The 17,792-nt window shown below is 39.0% G+C and overlaps 1 protein-coding gene across 1 annotated transcript; it reads right to left on the reverse strand.

The window, feature by feature from the left end:
- Positions 1–9,036: 9,036 nt before the first annotated feature.
- gpr4 (G protein-coupled receptor 4) lies at positions 9,037–17,126 on the reverse strand. The gene is made up of 4 exons (XM_053321062.1): positions 17,110–17,126; positions 12,367–12,511; positions 10,187–10,451; positions 9,037–9,773 (listed from the first exon to the last, which is right to left on the reverse strand). Exons 2-4 carry the CDS (start codon positions 12,493–12,495, stop codon positions 9,052–9,054), a joined length of 1,116 nt encoding a protein of 371 aa, XP_053177037.1. The 5' UTR covers positions 12,496–12,511; positions 17,110–17,126; the 3' UTR covers positions 9,037–9,051.
- Positions 17,127–17,792: the final 666 nt, after the last annotated feature.

Genomic DNA, 17,792 nt, shown 5'->3' on the forward strand with positions numbered 1-17,792 from the left:
CCTTCAGTCCTATAGGGTTAGGCCATCCCCCCTTGTTAAAAATGAACAAATCACATACTGTCCACATCCATTAACATGTCTCAAGCTTGACCAGGTTTCAGAGTACATGAATTATGGATTATCATTTGCAATTCCCTCTCTGACCTCTTTCAATTTACTGTGAATCCCAAACCCTAAAGGCTTTGTGTGATTCAAGCACAATGAATTTGTATTTCAAATGAGCAGTGTCTCAAGATTTGTATAATGAGGCTTTGGATTATTTGAATAAATACAGTACAGTTTATTGAGTTTCTAGATTACTTTGAAGAAACTCATCTGTGCAGACAGGACCGTCTCACCTGATGTTCATGTGTTTTTGTTGTACGTTTTGACTACATTTATATCACCTTCATTGTTATATGTTTTTAAAACTGTGGTATAATATTTTAATGTATGCAGCAATTAACGTTGAAAAGCAATACTAATAAAGACTGAATCAAATGAAACATATGTAATCAAGTAAATGAACATGCTTATTCTACACCCGCTGATTTGATGATTAGATGTGCACTTACTGATTGAAATGTATTGTATTTTATATCACAGTGTGTAAAATGTGCATCTAAATATATTCATCACTTAAAAAATGCAGTAAGAGGAAAAACCAAATATAATGGTATTTTTTAAAGAAGAAACAGTTTTTAAAAAATCAATGACAGTCAAACATAATGGTGTATTTGGAAGAAAAAACTTTGTTGTAAAAAATGTTAAAGGATTTGGAAAATGTATAATGGTGTCAGCAGCAGCCTTGTTATGTAAAAGGTAAACATCAGGAGGGGCCAAAGTTTGGACATACCCGTGTAAGCAAAAATGAGGGTATAGCCATAGGAAGAGTAAGGATGAGACCATGAGGCCATGGGAGGAGTTGAGTATTTTCCACTCCCAGTTTTTGGGAATAAAAAAAGATAAAAGACAGCTAATACTCAATGTTAGATCATTTTCCATAGACCTTTTCTGTGTGTCTCAGGTTTTGCTGCCGGCAATAAATACTCTACTGCGCTCAGCTTTGAAGACTCCTGGTGATTTTAGAGTCACCAAAAAACTTTTGAACACCAAAGTACGAGACTTCTTGACACAACAAAGCATATCACAATAATGAATATAGGAATCACTGATTAATCACTAAATGTATGGTTATGCAGCTGCGAAAATTGGTGACATTACAGCTCACTGTCTTGTAGCTGCATCCACTTACTTGGTAGATGGAGTTGTTTGAAGGAGTGTGGCTTGTTGGGGATTAGATAGGAGCACAGGGCCAATGATAGTGTGTGTAAAGCAGAATAAGATAAGAACTACAATCAAGTTGTGGTCTACAACCTGTAAAAATACTGTTGATGGAAAAAAAACATCAAATCAAGGTTTTGTAACAAATTTGACCTACAATTAGTGATTGAAAAACCCCATGGACCCATGTACACATACCTGCGTTAATCAAATTAAACTGTTAATACCCTCTGATTACACAATTTATCAAACAAAGCATCTCTTACTGTACACAGCTTATGTTTGCCAGTTTTCAAAGCAAGAAAACACAAACATAAGTTTTCCTGATTCACAGCAGTTCAGTTGAGATGTTAAGCACTTTTTATTTCTTTTTTTTTTAACAGCAAGGCAACATAAACAATATTCACAATAAAGATAAATATATTAAAAATGCTGGTAATACTACAAGCAATACAGAATATAATAGAAGATTTGATGAAAGCTAGAATGTCAGCAACAATAATAACAGCGATACTAAGCTGTGCTAGCAGCCAGAGGCACTTCATGATGTATTAGAATTAAGATAAATGAAAACCCAAACCGTGTTTCACTTCATTACAGCTTGCCAAACAAATGTGTCATGTTGCAATAGTTTAAAGAAAAATTACTTAAGCATTTTTTTCTCTTTATAACATTGATAAAAACTTTCTAATTGTTACAGATTAAAGTTAAAGTTTTTTCAGATATAGATTCACCATAACTTACCATCACTTCTTTTATTTAGACATTTAACTCAACAGATTATATCTGTTATCCTATGAAGCTTTATGAATATAGGCTACAGGAAGTCTAATTGTGAACCGAAGGTCATTTTTAGCTTTAAAAAAGGGTTAATGCTGTACAGTACCAGTCAAAAGTCTGGACACTCTCATTGAAGTGAAGGTAGGTGGGTAGGGAAATTGTCCAAACTTTTGACTGGTACTGTTCATCAGGCGCTGGTGACGTGCTTCCTCTGCCAGGATGGAAATATGACTGACTGTATGACGTTTTACAACAAAGTTCAGGAACGAAGACCACGCCTCGTACCTTCTCAATTCCCGCACAAGCAGTACTTCACACCCTATCCGCTCTATCCCTCTTCGTCTCATTTCGAATATACCACAATCACGCTCAGTCATCCCAGCTTCCCGGAGCCCTCGGCCTCTTTTCCTCCGAAGAGTGCCACCGTCGTCAGGCAATCACCTCTCTATGTCTCCAGGGGAAGATCCTGCTCCCGGTGATCCGGAGCTGCTGCTCCTCCCCGCCGCCCCCCTCTCTATCCCGCTTGAGGTCCGGCAGCCAAGGCCACCAGCGAAATGACTGCGACCGGGCGCAAAATCTGCACCATGGACTCAACCCGCACGGACTCAACCAGTTGAACAGCACTTTTCACCACCTAGACTGAAAGTCCACACTCTTCCAACTTTACACGAACTGCAGCAAAACACCACGCGAGTCGATGCCGATGACGTCATCGCACGCTACAGTGCCGTCCGCAGCTGTCTCATTCATTCATTCATTCATTCTTGTTTGTTCATTCATTCATTCATTTGCGCATTCATTTGTTCATTTATTCGTTTGTTTGTTCATTTGTTTGTTCATTTGTTCATTTGCTCATTCATTCATTCGTTTATATCATTAACAGAGGCCGTTGACATAGCTCAGACATCATGTCCTAAAGATAAGAACAACCTCAATTCAAACATACATCAGCAGAATCAACTTTATCATTAAATTGTCCTCTGGAGCTCCATGTCCTAGCTTTTCCCGTATGTTAAATAAAGGACTCCGTAAAGCTGAACCTCATCCCACGGCAAAATGTAGACCTCTCACCTTAGACCTTCTCACACACCGTATCAGAACCCTCCGCACCGGCTACCTATCCCCGTATATGGTTTGAGAATCCATGTTCCTACTGGCATTGTTCGGTTTTCCGCGCTGTCCAGAGTCCACCACTTCCTCTTCTTACAATGACCCATCACAACACTCATCTTCCACCTCAGAGAAAGCAAATATAATCAATCCGGCCAGTCACAACCGGTTTCCCTATTCCGTTCGCATCCATTCCTGAGCTCTTACGAATCCACTATTCATTACTGAAACAGGTACAGTAACCACAAGTTTCGGTTCCACTTCCACCTACGGCAAATACTAATAGAATCTAGCGTATCCCCAGAATCATACTCAAGTCATTCATTCCGCATTAGTGCCGTCTTCTCAGCTTCACGACAAGGTATCCCGGACAACATCTTCCCTATCCGTCAACCATGTTTCCTTCCACATAATAAATACTTAAACTCATATCTTAGTTGGTGTGGTCGTTAGTGAATTTACCACTTAGATTAAAACATGCATCTTAAAAAGGGATTCTGGGTCACATTGGTCACAGTTGTAGGAGGAATAAACAGCTCACCAAGTGTTCAATAAAACTGAAACTGAATTCAATTTGTCGGGATGAAGGATTTATGTACAATAAGGCAATTAAATGAGTAACTCTTGGCATATCTATCTTTTTGCCTTTTACTGCAAACTCAAGTAGGCTACCATTATACTTTTATCTTTAAACATCAAACTGTTTTTTTTGTTTTGTTTTGTTTTGAATACCTGAATGAACACGCTCATTTTGATATTAGGGCAATATCAGATGTTGAATCAGTTTATTAACATGATTTTGGAAGGCAAGCCACTCCTTAAGATAAGATAAGATAAACTTTATTAGTCCCCTAAGGGCAATTTGTTATGGGCACATAGTGCTACATGGTTGCATAGCAATATACACAATTACAATTATACAGATACATACTGGTAGACAACACAAGACAGAATTCCATCAGTTACATGTAGCCAGTCATATGATAATAAGACTTCTGGACGAAGTATATTGACAGTGAGACTGAGTACAACCACGTGATATTGCGAAACCCAGAATATAACTAAGATAATGACAGTGACAGTAATCACAGTGGTCTGGTGGTCTTAGTACCAGCTGGTTGAGAGAGACACGACAGGGCCAGCAGATGCAATACACTGGTAGTGGTAGTAAAAGAAGTTTAGGGCTCAGGGGTGTAGGGTGTGCCAGGCAGGGGATCCACAGCAATGAGCCTCCCCCATGCTTGGCTTGGATATTGGACCACAGCGTTTAAGTTGGGATAAGTTCGATGCATTTTTTATGCAAACAAACAAACCTTAAATTGTAATCCCTGTTGTTTTTTTTAACAGAGAACTGGAAGGGGAGCTATACACAAATGCCCTTCATAATAACATTATGTAAGATACCAACATAGCTTTACTGGCCAGTAAACTGCATACTTTAGATTATTTACATGCAACAATAATACAACTATAATCTTTGAATCTTTTAAATATTTCACATGGTATATTTTTATGGTGTTGTCTGTGCAATTTTAGACTTTAAAGAGTAAACAGAAACTCATGTTTCTTTTATATGAAATGGACTGCTGTTTTATATAGTAGTTACTTACATCTTTTACAATGAAAGTTAAGTAATTGATGCATGTTGCGTTCTCTCTTTTTTACTCAATGTTTACTCAGTGTCAAATAAAAGTGCAAAATCATCAAATTTAGGGAGTTCAATTCATCAGTGGGTAACTGTGGCTTCATTTGATGCTTGAAGCATCTTTTTCTGATGGCATGTCTCTGTAGAAAAACCTCCAGCTTGTTCAAAGTGCAATAGCTTCACTGAAGAAATGAGTATCTTCCTGATTTACAATTTAAATTTTAACTACAGAGTTAAATTTAATTATTTATGCATAAAGCCTCTATAACTGTAACTGTTTTTCAGTTACGGTTAGCTTTATACTGTATGCTCCAGTTTTACCTCTGGTGCTAAACTGCACTGCAACCATCTTTTATGTCCCTGAGGTGTTTCCTTACCTGATAATAAATCACTCTTATGATCAGGTGAGCAGCTGGTAATGGCAGTATGGCCTCTGGTGAGCTGCTATATTTAGATCTATAGCAGAGGTGACCAGTGAAGCGTAGAGGGCAAGAGACAATGTTCCCGCAGAGATAGAGCAAGATAGAGCGAGTTATGTCCTGTCTCTCCTCCCAAGAATGGAACGAAAGGTGTGTGTGTGTGTGCACTCACTCTTTTTACTCCGTACACACATGCAGTGAAGCCAACAGAGAACAGGGAGTAAAAATAAGATTCCCTCTGACAATGGTGGAAAGGAAACACTTACAAACTCACACATACACATATTGTCAAAGATAAATGCACAAGTACATACAGTATCCTTCTTGTAAGTAGACACATGCATGCATACGTGGACACACATCTACAGATTATACAGTGTTCTTCATGTCATTCATTATCTATATAGCCCGTGGGAGTCCAGAACAGGACAAAGTGATGAGTGAAGAGGGTGACTTTGTGTTGGCAGCATCCCAGACCTGCTCTTTCTGCTGCTGCATAGAGAACACGATTATGAGAGAATAGCTGCAGTGTTGCAGGTACAAACAACAGGAGTTCTTGTGTTTGTGATTTGTGGCTGTTTCACCTCTGTGTCTCTGCACGTGAACCACACATTCCTGTTTTCTGATCAGTCACCCCTTCGATAAAGGTACATTTAAAGGGATAGTTTGGAATTTTTTGAAGTGGTGTTGTAGGTAGTCCTTATGGTTAAGAACATGTAGTGCTAGAGGAAAGGGCTGTCTGATGGTAAGCTAACATATTCTAAATAGAGCATGCACTTACACTGGGTGGGCCTTTTTTTAGGTGGCTAAAATACAGTTTGCTGTTTGCCCTGTCCACAGCAGTACATTGCTTATGTTCCGTGCTGGTACTGCTTCTCCAAACTGAGGGAGTGCCACTGAATATGGATAACTACCTCATACAGCTTCACTTCCAAATATTCTAACTATCCCCTTAAGGACTTTGCATGCTTCAGACAAAGTAGTTAGAAAAGTTTATACCAAAGGTAAACCAGTGTATTCTAAAAGGCTGCACTCAAAGGCAGGTTAAAAACACTTACCGTCATAGTGAAGAGTGAGATGTGATAAATTGTACAAATGGGGCACACATTTTTCAACACTCTGCCCTGAGAGTCATTTATGGTGTTGCACTTGGCTGTACACCAAAATGACAAAAGTAGTCATGTCAAAAGTAAGAAGAGAGATTGAGAGAGATATTCAAACCCCTCCTACTTTCATACATCTGCACATCGGACCAATTGCTTCATAATAATAAAAGTTTTAAGGTCAAACAAAGAAACACAGATGGATGCAAAGTTTCATACATAATTTATTTGTCACTGACACAGTTGATGAATGAATACACATTATGAAGCCTGGTACCTCCTTTATCAAACTGACTCACGGATGTAAAACAAAAGCAACGGCACACACACAGAGCAGCCTTTAGGACAACACTGACAGTCTGCCTACACTTTCCAAAACATTTTTCATCCTTAAAACAAAATGGTTGAACAACAGAGCTGCAACATGGACAATAGCTGTATACAGTATGTCCATGAAATGACGGGCCATGATCCTGCACACAAGGAAGTAAAGTCAGTATGTCATTGGTATATTTCTGAACATACAAAAGAATAATCTATAATGTAAACAGAGGAATTGTTACAGTTACAAAGGTGATTTAGTAAGCTGTGTTCAGTTTGCAGTTTTTAAAAGCCCATCTAAACTTTCCTTATGTACAGTATTTGATTTTTAGTTGTAGCTGCCATGATCTGTTAGGATCCTAACTGTTATAAATGCTAGAAGTGCTATTATTGGTCACCTTCTTTTGAATTTATTCTAAAAACAAGCAACTAGGAAATGCGAGATGGACTGACTTGTGTCACTGTAATGTCACTTACGTACAACTCTGACTTGACTTTATGACTTCAGAAAGTAGTAAACGTGTGACAAAATATGGCAGCAATCCAGTGATGGCGGATTCAATTGATCAGTTTATATTAACATCAGATCTTGCCTGCTGTAACTTTATAATGGCTGTTTTTTTAAATATGTCTATTAAAAAAATTCTGAATGCTGCCACAATGTTTCCATTCATGGCTGCTGCTGGACTTTAGTTTACAATTTTGACATTAACCCTAATATACTTAACAATGTTAGCAGATAGCACTGGTGCTTGAATCAACGGCAAATGTATAAAATCTACCTACTTTAGGGAACACAGAGATTAAATATTTGTGCAGTGTGACAAGTGCCTGGTGAGGAATATTAATGGAAAATAGCAACGGCAATGCACTCCATGTCATTTAAGAAGTTCAGGACAGATTAAGCAAAAATGCATGTGTCTGATAGAGGAATGTAAACTGTATCAGGTCAACTATGCATGTAGTTTGGGTCTGTGGAAGTTGAGAGATGGTCACCAGCACAGTTTCAGTAAAATCTGTCAGTTTTATACCTCCAGAATGTGCATCACCATACTTAAATGATTACTGCCAACTGCTACACGCACTCACCTTTTGCTGTTTTGCTGTATTATGACACTATTTTTCCACTCCACCATGCTGCCGACATAATGCAGCTGAAATAACCAAAGCCCTAATGTATTTGTGTTTCAGATTCCCTCTGTCATCTCAGTGGAGTTCTGATCATTTTGGTGTGTGTGGTATAAATTAAGAAAAAGAAAAAACATGGCTCATGTTACATAAAAAAAGACACTTCTGCTCTAAGCCTTCTTGCTATTACAGTTTTTGAGCTGAGGTACTTATTAAGGCTTCATCCCATTGCATTTCCTTAAAAAAACAAAACAAATGAAAGACATTTCCAACAAGCATTACAAATGTTTTGACCAGTAATCTACAATATTTTTATTACCCTTCTGCTCTTCTCTTATATTACACAGTGGTGCAGTTGGGTGTCAAACCCCTGTCTTCTACAGCAGCCCTTAACCAGCTGGGTCCCCATGCAGTCTGAATGCAAAGATGCTTACAACAACAATCAGCCACACAGAGTGTGGTTGGTTTAAATAATTTCATTAAATATTCAAGGATATCTTCCTATGCATTGCGAATGACTCCTGGCACAGTAGGGAAATGTTTATATCCAAGTTGTCAAGTTGTGTTGATAAGATCCTTATTAGTCGCACTAGCAACATGAATCCCTGTCAGCTGGTCCATCAATCTGTTGGTCCAGACTGAAAAATTTCAACATCTACCAAATGGATTGGCATAAAATTTGTTATAGACATCCACGGTCCACAAACACTTAGTCCTAATGACTGTGGTGATCCCCTGACTTTTCATATAGCATCCCACAAGTCAGAACTTCCTCGGGTCCAACACTTTATTGGATGACTGAATCCTTCTCAGCCTTGCTGCACAAATGTTAGCATGCTGTGCAGAGGCTGACAAACTGCAGCTTGAAATGATGAAACTTTAATCAAATCAGAAACATAGAACTGAGCCTGACTATTGGCCAGCATGCAGAGGATAAACCTTTTTAATTTGCAACACGACTTTATGTTTTAGCCCCATGAGTGAAAAGGATCGAACAATAGCAAAGTAGTTTCTCCTTTTTTCCTTGGTATATAAGTGTGACAACCTCACAAAGGCTTCTACTGCGGCTACAGACTATATGTCTTGTTTATGTCATCTATCTCAGTCCCATTTTGACTGGGTACTGTGCCTTTAGTGGAAGCTTTTAACCCAATGCCTACAGCCACATGAATGCATCTGATTTCAGCCTGTCACGCCAGATAGAATCAGATCCTTATATTGTTGGGAGGTTCCTCCATCCACTGAGCAGTTTGGACCTGTTACTGAATGTACCAGGTAGGAGTCACTTCCTAACACTGAGTATGGTCATCTGTAGACACTCCTCCTTCAGAGCCACCAGTTCTGTCTTGTAGCTGCCCGTTTTGCTTCCATCAGCATAAACACATGGCTGTTTCTTTGCCGACAGCGGTGTTTCCATTGTCACTGAGCCAGCGTTGAGTATGTCGCCATGGGATGGTGAGGAAGAAGAGCCCCTTTGACAGGCTACAGACAGTAATGCTGAGAGGGCTTGGCCAACATCGTGCCTAGCCCCCTCATTGACGAAACAGTACAAAATGGGATCAGCAACACAGTTGAGGCTTGTCAGCGCCAACGAGACATGGTATGCTGCAAACAAGCTCTCCTCTGATCCACAGTCACATGGTTGCCTTAGAAACATGACACTTCGCACCAGGAGGAGAACGTGGTATGGTCCAAAGCAGAGCAAAACAATCAGGATCAGACTCAATGCCAACCGCTGAATTTTGGCCTTTTCCTGGCGCTCCGTTGACACATTGCAGCGCACTGCTGCTAGGATCCCACGGTAGGCAACCAGCATTGCTGTCCAGGGAGCGAGGAAGCCCAGAAATGTCCTGTACAGATTCATCCCTGCCACCCAGTCCTGCATGGGGTACTTCTCAAAGCAGAATGTGTGGTTGAAGCGATCCTGGAAGAGCTCATCGTGGAAGAGAGGAGCAGAATTGGCAATGATCTCGATGATCCAAACTATGGCACTGACCACGATAGCTGCAGGAAGTTCAGGGGAGGAGAGAAATGAAGAGGAGAGAGAAAAAAAATACACATTAACTTCCATCCTTCTACCATGTGTCTCTCTATCTATTCATATATAATTAATAAGAGTTTATGTCCAGCTTCCTTTGAAATGAAGTTACATTTCCTGTCATGTTACGGAAAGACAGACATAACGACACACATCTCATGGCTCATCAAATGGAATCTTGAACCTGTAAAAACAGGATGTGACACAGTATGTCAGATGTAAAAGCACAGACTTTTGCATTTTTATGTTAGTCACTTTTCTCTTTTATTTCAGATTAATTCATCACAGCTAATATGGCACAATCGCTTCATTAAATAAGCTTAAACAAGCTTGTTTTATATCAGACAAAACGTTATCTGCCATCATGAACTCTACATACCTGTTTTAATTCGTCGAACCTTTGCGAAGCGCATAGGATACGCCACGGCCAGATACCTGTCCAGCGATATACAGCAGAGGAAGGCAATGCTGACGTAGATATTAGTGTAGAAGATGAAGCCAAACAGCTTGCAGCTCTCCTGACCGTGGATCCAGTCATCATGATGCAGGAAGTAGTCTATCCACAGAGGAAGAGTGGTGATGTACAGGAGGTCAGCCACCGACAGGTTGATCAGGTAGATGCCGAGCTCGTTACGTTGGCGCACCTGTGAATTATGAAAGGACAGGCTTTCATTATTATATGGTCAGTCAACAGTATGGTCAACAGTCAGTGGGAGTCAATGAGGTGAATATTTCCATCAGATGCACATAAATTGGCTTCTTCAATGTCAACACATGGAACAAATGCAAAGTTTGTGAAAAGCTGATTATGTCTGGTCAATATGTTGTTGTTAATTAGTGTCTGATACTGATGAACAATTTCTTAAAAACAAATGTGTGCCTTTTGTTTTTGAAGCAATTTAAGGATTTACAACCACAGCAGTGGCTTGTAAATGGAAATATTTTACAGCAGTTGAACATGACCACGGTATATCTCCCATTAAATTGTTATTTGTCAGTTCCTTTGAGGCAGCTCTGTATCCCTTACAGTATATACATATATATATATATTTACAATATTAGTAATTAGACAGAACAGCCTGATAAATAAGCAGCATGTCAAGTGTGTTCATGATTTGGATTCAGTTCACGTGTTAATTAATTAATCATCATCATTAATTATCATCAATCATTAATTAAGTTCATGGTTCTCAGAAATAGACTCATGCTGCCAATCACTGAGAGGTTGTTTGTGAACTACAATAATCATAAAATGACCCAGTGCCAGGTCATGGTGAATCTATGCATGCATGAACTGAATGAAGAAAGTTTAAAATGGCCCTGATGCTGACATGGAAACAAAACAATAAACTAACATTGAAATGTCACTCACTTTGATCATGTTAGTGCTTAACAAATATGAGTTAGTGAACTTGCTTGAATGAAAAATCAATAATAATCCCTTCTGCAGTTGCCAAAGCAAACTGAAACTGAGTCTGTGGGAAACATGAAATGTTCAATGCTGTATGGGAAAATTTCCCTTATGTGCTGAAGACTGTACAGTATGTAGCTGGCAGTGTTGGACATGTAAATGGCATCTCTTATTTCACAGCAAAAGTGCAGTTCCTTACTACTGTAGAATCATCTTTCTTGGTATTGACTTTGCAGTTTCCATTACGCTGTTAACTGCATGCAGCACTTTACAAGTCCTGTACTGAGAGTGAAGAGGCTTCACATACTAAATTATTTACAAATTATGAATCACTTTACTTGTGTTTTGTTCAGTATGCAAAGTCATTGACTGTATAGCTCTTTGGTTTTTTGAAAGTAAGAAAATCCATCACCATCCATGAAATCATCAACAGACCATTAACGGTCTTGACTTCAGTCTTGGTTTCTAAACCACAACATACAGCACATTGCTTTGGGAAGCAAATGTGACTGATCTGCAATTTCATTGCAGAGTTGACAGATTATGCAGGGCAGTGAGGACAGTGTTGTGTGTTTTTCTATTTTACGTGCATCACACATCACTCATACGTGTTGCCATTCAGTCTGCTGCTTGTTTGAACTGTTTTGTTTTCAGTACAAAAGTAGGTCTGCACTGCTAATGAGGTTATTCTCAGAAACCACTTTTCTTAATTTGGACCAGAATTGAATCAGCTTACTGGAATGTCATCTCCCATGTTGAATATGAATTTAGGTTTAGCTTTTTAATGTTGTAAAAAAAAAAACACAAGTAACTGGAGAGCAGATTGAAAGAACTGATATAAAACTTTTGCCAGATGCATTATTTATGTTATTTCTTTAAATGCCTACCTGAGTTTTTTGCATTGTCTCAAATAAAAAATGAGACCTTTCTTAAGAGATTCATTAGATAGTAAGCTTTACAAACCAAGATATGTTTTATTTATTTATTGTTTTACTAAAACCTGCTATCAGAACTCCAACCTGACTAATGGCCCCTCAGTTGGCTCCTGACTCCTAAATTGGAAACCATCATTTTACAGTCATACATTAATATGAGGTGTTGATGGAAGGGGGAGTGTGTGCACATGCTGTATATGTGTGTATCCTCACCTGCATGTAGGCAGCCCACAGGGCCATGCAGTTAGTGGGAAGCCCCAGAACAATGACTATGATGTAGAGCGTGGGCTGGAAGAACTGGTCCACCTTACTGTCCACATTACAGAATGAGATGTTGCACATTGTCTTGTGTGGAGCACTGAGTGGGTGTGCGTGCATGTGTATGTGTGCAGGTATGTGATGTGTATTAAGCTACTCTCAGCTCTGCATATCCCTCTGTAGTTTCACTATATCCCAGCTCCAGCAGATTGACAGTGACATGCTGAGTCCAGCGTCCTCCTCGGCTACCACACAGCTGTCCAACGCAGAGCAACAGAAGAAAACAGAACTGTCATTTCCGGGGCATTTCATGGTTCCCTTTTCTTATAACACTGTCCTTCTGGCCCGGGGGCTTCAGTGTGTCATAATCCTCTCTCAAACTTCAAAGCCAACTCCTATGCCCCTCAGTAGGAGAAGTAGAGGAGAAGAAAGGGAGGAGTGAGGGATAAAATGTGGTGAAATGAAAGCTGCCTTATCGACACTGCTCCAGGCCTCCTGCGCCTGAACAGGACCTCATCAATCTTTTAGAGATTAGAGGTCTGTCAGGTCTACTGTGAGAGGGAGAGGCTGAACATCAGTGTGTGTGTGTGTGGGTGGGTGGGTGTGCCTCAAGGTCTTGATGACACACTAAACTCCTCAGGGATGCTTTCACTAAAACACAGGAATGACTTTAGTGAGCTTCAGCACTCTGAAGCAGTTCCTGACTCTTGAATCTGCAAGAGAGAGAAAGAGAGATATGTTTCAATTACAATGCTTTGGGTTTCAGGGTTAAACTGTCTGGAACGAGCACACCACAATACATACAATCCATTTCTTCTATTATATTGAATTTTGTTGTGTGAACATTCAGAGAAAAGTGTGAAAGAAATGAACTGACTCATAAGTGGAATAAAGAGGCAAAGAGAGGAAGCAAGCAGGAGTTTATCTTGGTAGCACTTTCTCAAAACTTTTATGATGACACAAAATATGCTGACACAGTCCTGGGACAAAAAGACCTTGCATAGAGTACAAGCAGAGAGTCCAGGACATATGATAAACAGTATGTGAATGTGACCAGAATATTCATGCACAACAGTGAAAGCAGGATGGGAGCTAAGTTTCTATTTCATTCCTCAACTTCTCACTTTCCACCCCAAGCTTGGCTTCTGTTTTGACATTTTTGCCTATGGCTGCTATGAGTTCACATGTGCTTTCAATTACATCACTTAATATGTTCTTAAGCCCTGCGAACAGCCATCGTCCAGAGTTTATGTATATTTCAGCTTCTTTTCATTCCTCTTAGATCAATAGTTTCTGAAATAAGTGTGAATATTTTGAAGCCAGTAGAGCCAAGTGGACGCAACAGCTTTCACACACTTTATGATGGAGATGCTTGAAGAAAGAAAATTAAATGATATCAACATTAACAAACAGTGCTGTAGGGACTTAGTATGAGTTGGCTGATGGCCACCGTTGTTGAAAAGAAGAAAGGAAAATCACCAAATAAATCTAATTTAACTTTTTTGTCCAAAGAAGGACATTGTTTAGTATTATAAATGCAAAAACCATAAACAAAACAAGGAGAAAGAGGTCATAATTATATTCAGCTATGTCATTTTATTATGTTACAAAACTGAACATTTTAATTCCTCCAAAGCTACCCCAACAGGCTGTGTTATTCATATTATCATATTAAACATTACATGCAGCATCATAAAATTAGGATCCCTCCTTTGAAGGGCATGAAAGCTCAAATAAAAGTCAGTCTATTATTATTTTTCTTCATGTCAGTCTGGATTTTAGTTATTTTGTGTGCAAAATTAATAATCTGACCTTTAATTGTAATATGTCCTTTATATTTGATAATAGTCTCTCTGAGGACCATGAACATACCACACAAATCTCATGCCAATCCAGCCATTTGAAACTGTGCATATAAAGCTGATCATTTGTTGCGAGGATTTGTGCTAAAGAAAACTTCATGCAGTGTCCGCATGGAGAGAGTTCATCCTTCTGGGAGCATGACTGTGCGCTGTAAATTTAATGGTATCATTTTACATTTGTACAAAAGTAAAATGAACCTGATGGTGGTACAAGAGGAAGGGTCAGGAAAGTAACCAAAACCATCAACTGTGGACCATGAGTATACACAGGACATTTTAGGAAAATCGTGCCCATTAAGTGTCAAGACTGGCTGGGAAAATCATAGAAAAAAGCTTAAAACAGAGAAAATAATCTTCAGATCACATTACATAATACTTTTGTCTTCTGAGATTGTCACTGTGTAAGACTACACATTGCTTACATGGTTCCCACTGAAAGCAACAACAAGGAATGGTTATGTTATGATAAAATGTCTTTCTTTGGTTGTCCATTTATGTTTAATGACACATTTTATCACAGCATGATAAATGCATCACAGATCCTAAGTTGTTTGTCTTAAGATGTATTCCCAGCACCTGACGTGAGGGGTAGAGCCATTATCAGGAAATGTGACTGACGTAGTCATTTACACAAGCTTGTAAGTAAACACACACACACAGTCACACACACGTGAAGTGCGGTCATTTCTATAGTGACCTTGCAAATAACTCTTTGTTGGGGGAAACACCCATGTTGATATGCTTTACCAGAACTGGGTCACAACTCTACTCTACTAATCTGTTACCACACACCCATCACAATGCAGACATTTGACAGTTCGAGGTTTATTTGTTCTTCTCCAGAAATGATGTTAGTGTATCAACTTCCAATTTCCCTACAAAGACTTGTTTGCCTAGTTAGTATCAGCATGTTATGCCCGTGTCCTTGGTTTCACTGGGATAGATGTCAAGTAGAAGGTTAAGTGTCTTGTTTTTCATTCAAATATCTTAAAATGTTTGCATTGCTGGAAGTTATATGTCAAAACAAGCCAACAGTGGCTCGACACTAGGTTTCACTGAGGAATGTTATCAAGACTAAAAAGGCCTTTTGTTTTTACCCTTTAATAGACGGAGCTAGGAGATAAACTACTCTGTCTTCCCTCTGGGAGCTTCAGCCGCTATAATGCTGCATTGGTAAGTTCAGATTTGCCAATATATTAGATCAAATTAATTAATTCAACTAATATATTATTTAGCAACAACTTAAATTAAGAAATCTGATTTCCAGTTTGAAAGTACATTAAAATTCCAGTGACAAACAACTTTTAGTGTGGTCCCCTGTTCTCTACTGCTGCATTCATAATGAAACTGAATATTAAAGTAGTGATGATTTGAAAATGATTTGAAAATTAAAATGTGAGTCCACTCAGTCCAAAGTCCACTTCATTGTATACACATACAAGTAAAAGTCCTGCATTCACTGATTTTGCTGATTAAGGCATCAAAAGTAGTTATGGTGATGACTTAACTTTCACTGTTGTGACAGCTTTATGGCACCAATTTTGGGGACTTTCATCCTTTTGCAAGGCAGGGCGGAATAAAGGATGGAGGAAATGAAAGAAGCAAAGATATAGAGAGAAGTCAAGATGGAAGAAAAGAGGAAACTTTAAAAAGAAATTAGGTTAAAGATGTCTTGCCTCGTACAAGTTGCGCAAACTCTTTCATAACAGTTACAAACATTAGTAACTCTTATGAAGGGCTGGGGTTTGATAACAAATCAGTGAATCCAAATCTGCGTATCAAATTTGAATCCTTATCCAATCAAATTAAGTTCTGTTTTCAAGTTTTTATAACTAGAACTTAAACATCTGTGAACATATTGTGTCTGCAGTGTCATCATTATTCAACAAGTAGATGTTAATTGTCTACAGCTGGTGAAGTAAAGATCTTTGTAAGCATCGTAGCTCGGTGAATTTTGATATTTTACTAAGCAGGAAATACAGCACTCCTCTAAAGTTTACTTAAGGACAGTATTTGAGTTAATGTGTTAAGCTTACTTTCCTCCGACGTGACGTTTTTAACAAGAGCAACTTTCTGAGAGTGAACAAGAGTAAAGTTCTAATCCCCAGAGTTTGGCATGACATTCAGTATCTCCCCTCTTCACCCTACAGTCACGGTGCTCGACTATCAAAGAGCTGGGATCACATCTGTGAGCAACAGAGCGACCTCACTTCCTCTTTAGATAGAACAGCAGAGCTACATGCCAGTAACAAAACCTGCTGTCAATCAACCTTATCACTTACATTCTGGTCTGGGCATGAGGGCAGGTTGTGAATCTGACTGTGTGGATTAACACGTATGGAAGCCAGCAAGTTTAACCACACTCTATCTGGCAGATGAAAGCGGAAGAAGTTGGCATGTGTTGCTCAAGGGCACAATGTCAGTCCTTATTTACCAAGGCAATAAGACCAACATAGCATGATGTGGGTTTGCTTCACATGTGTTAGCTTTATCAGTTCATCAGAAATGTGGTTTATTCTGTCAATTAGCCTCACACGCAAACTCTCTGCTGGTGTTTGTCCTCCTGGGAGGATGGTCACGCTGTTGGATCAGTTAGCAAACAGCTGATCGGCTGCTCAGTAAACAGACAGGCAAACATTTAGCCTGTTTTTGACACGAAGGCTGTTTAACAGTCAGGAGGCTCCATTACAATCACTGAAGAATTACACACACCTACATAGTGTGCTCACTGTACTGTACAGTACATGCACATCTTTGCCCTCTTTAACTAAAGTGCCCCTGTGGATTTCATAAATAAATAACTGTATTATAATTGCCAAGAGATTAAGACGTCAACCGTGAAGCTCATGTCATGCCCCGTCTTTCTCTCTCTCGTCATTTACAACCAACTCTCGACAGTTTCCTCTCAAATACCCAGTTATCTTTGTTCATCAATTACATTTAAATACAATACCTATATGTCAGGTCTCAGGATATTTTATTTTAATTGTACACACTGAATTTGGTAAACTGCACACAAATGGTATGATCTTCAGATGAAAATAGGTTGTACATGTTGGCAGTCATGCTTGCACATGTTTTTCTTAATGTGTTAATGTATGTCTGTGAATTATTTTTGTGTCTGTTAATCTACCTGTATGTGTAAACTTCCTGTACATAGATCTCTCTTGAAAAAGAAATCCACATCTCATTGAGACTACCTGTTTAAATAAAGGATTGAATAAATGAATAAATAAAGGCACATGTCTGCCTTTGCCTATATAATATTAAGAGTCTATTACAGATTACTGGGTAACACTTTAGCTGATGGCCCCCAAATTACAGTGTAAATGTTTTGTACACATAAGGAACAAATGAAAGAGCTGAGGTGGATTCATACTTCTGCGTTAAGGGGTTACCTTCTGAACAGCGACACAGATTTTACTTGGAGAGCCGACACATTTCTGAAGAGTGGTGTGAGTGAACATTAAGGACGTTGAGTTCAGTAACACACATATAGCCAAGCTAGACTGTGATTAC

The sequence above is a fragment of the Scomber japonicus genome, chromosome 6, assembly GCF_027409825.1.
Source record: "Scomber japonicus isolate fScoJap1 chromosome 6, fScoJap1.pri, whole genome shotgun sequence".
NCBI classification, from domain to species: domain Eukaryota; kingdom Metazoa; phylum Chordata; class Actinopteri; order Scombriformes; family Scombridae; genus Scomber; species Scomber japonicus.

What these genes read in the sequence shown, in the direction of transcription:
- gpr4 (XM_053321062.1), bottom strand. Translation starts at nt 12,495, where the DNA reads ATGTGCAACATCTCATTCTGTAATGTGGACAGTAAGGTGGACCAGTTC. An exon ending in TGTGGGCTGCCTACATGCAG is followed by an intron (nt 10,452 to 12,366) that starts GTGAGGATACAC and finishes CATAATTCACAG; the next exon opens with GTGCGCCAACGTAACGAGCT. An exon ending in GGTTCGACGAATTAAAACAG is followed by an intron (nt 9,774 to 10,186) that starts GTATGTAGAGTT and finishes AACTTCCTGCAG; the next exon opens with CTATCGTGGTCAGTGCCATA.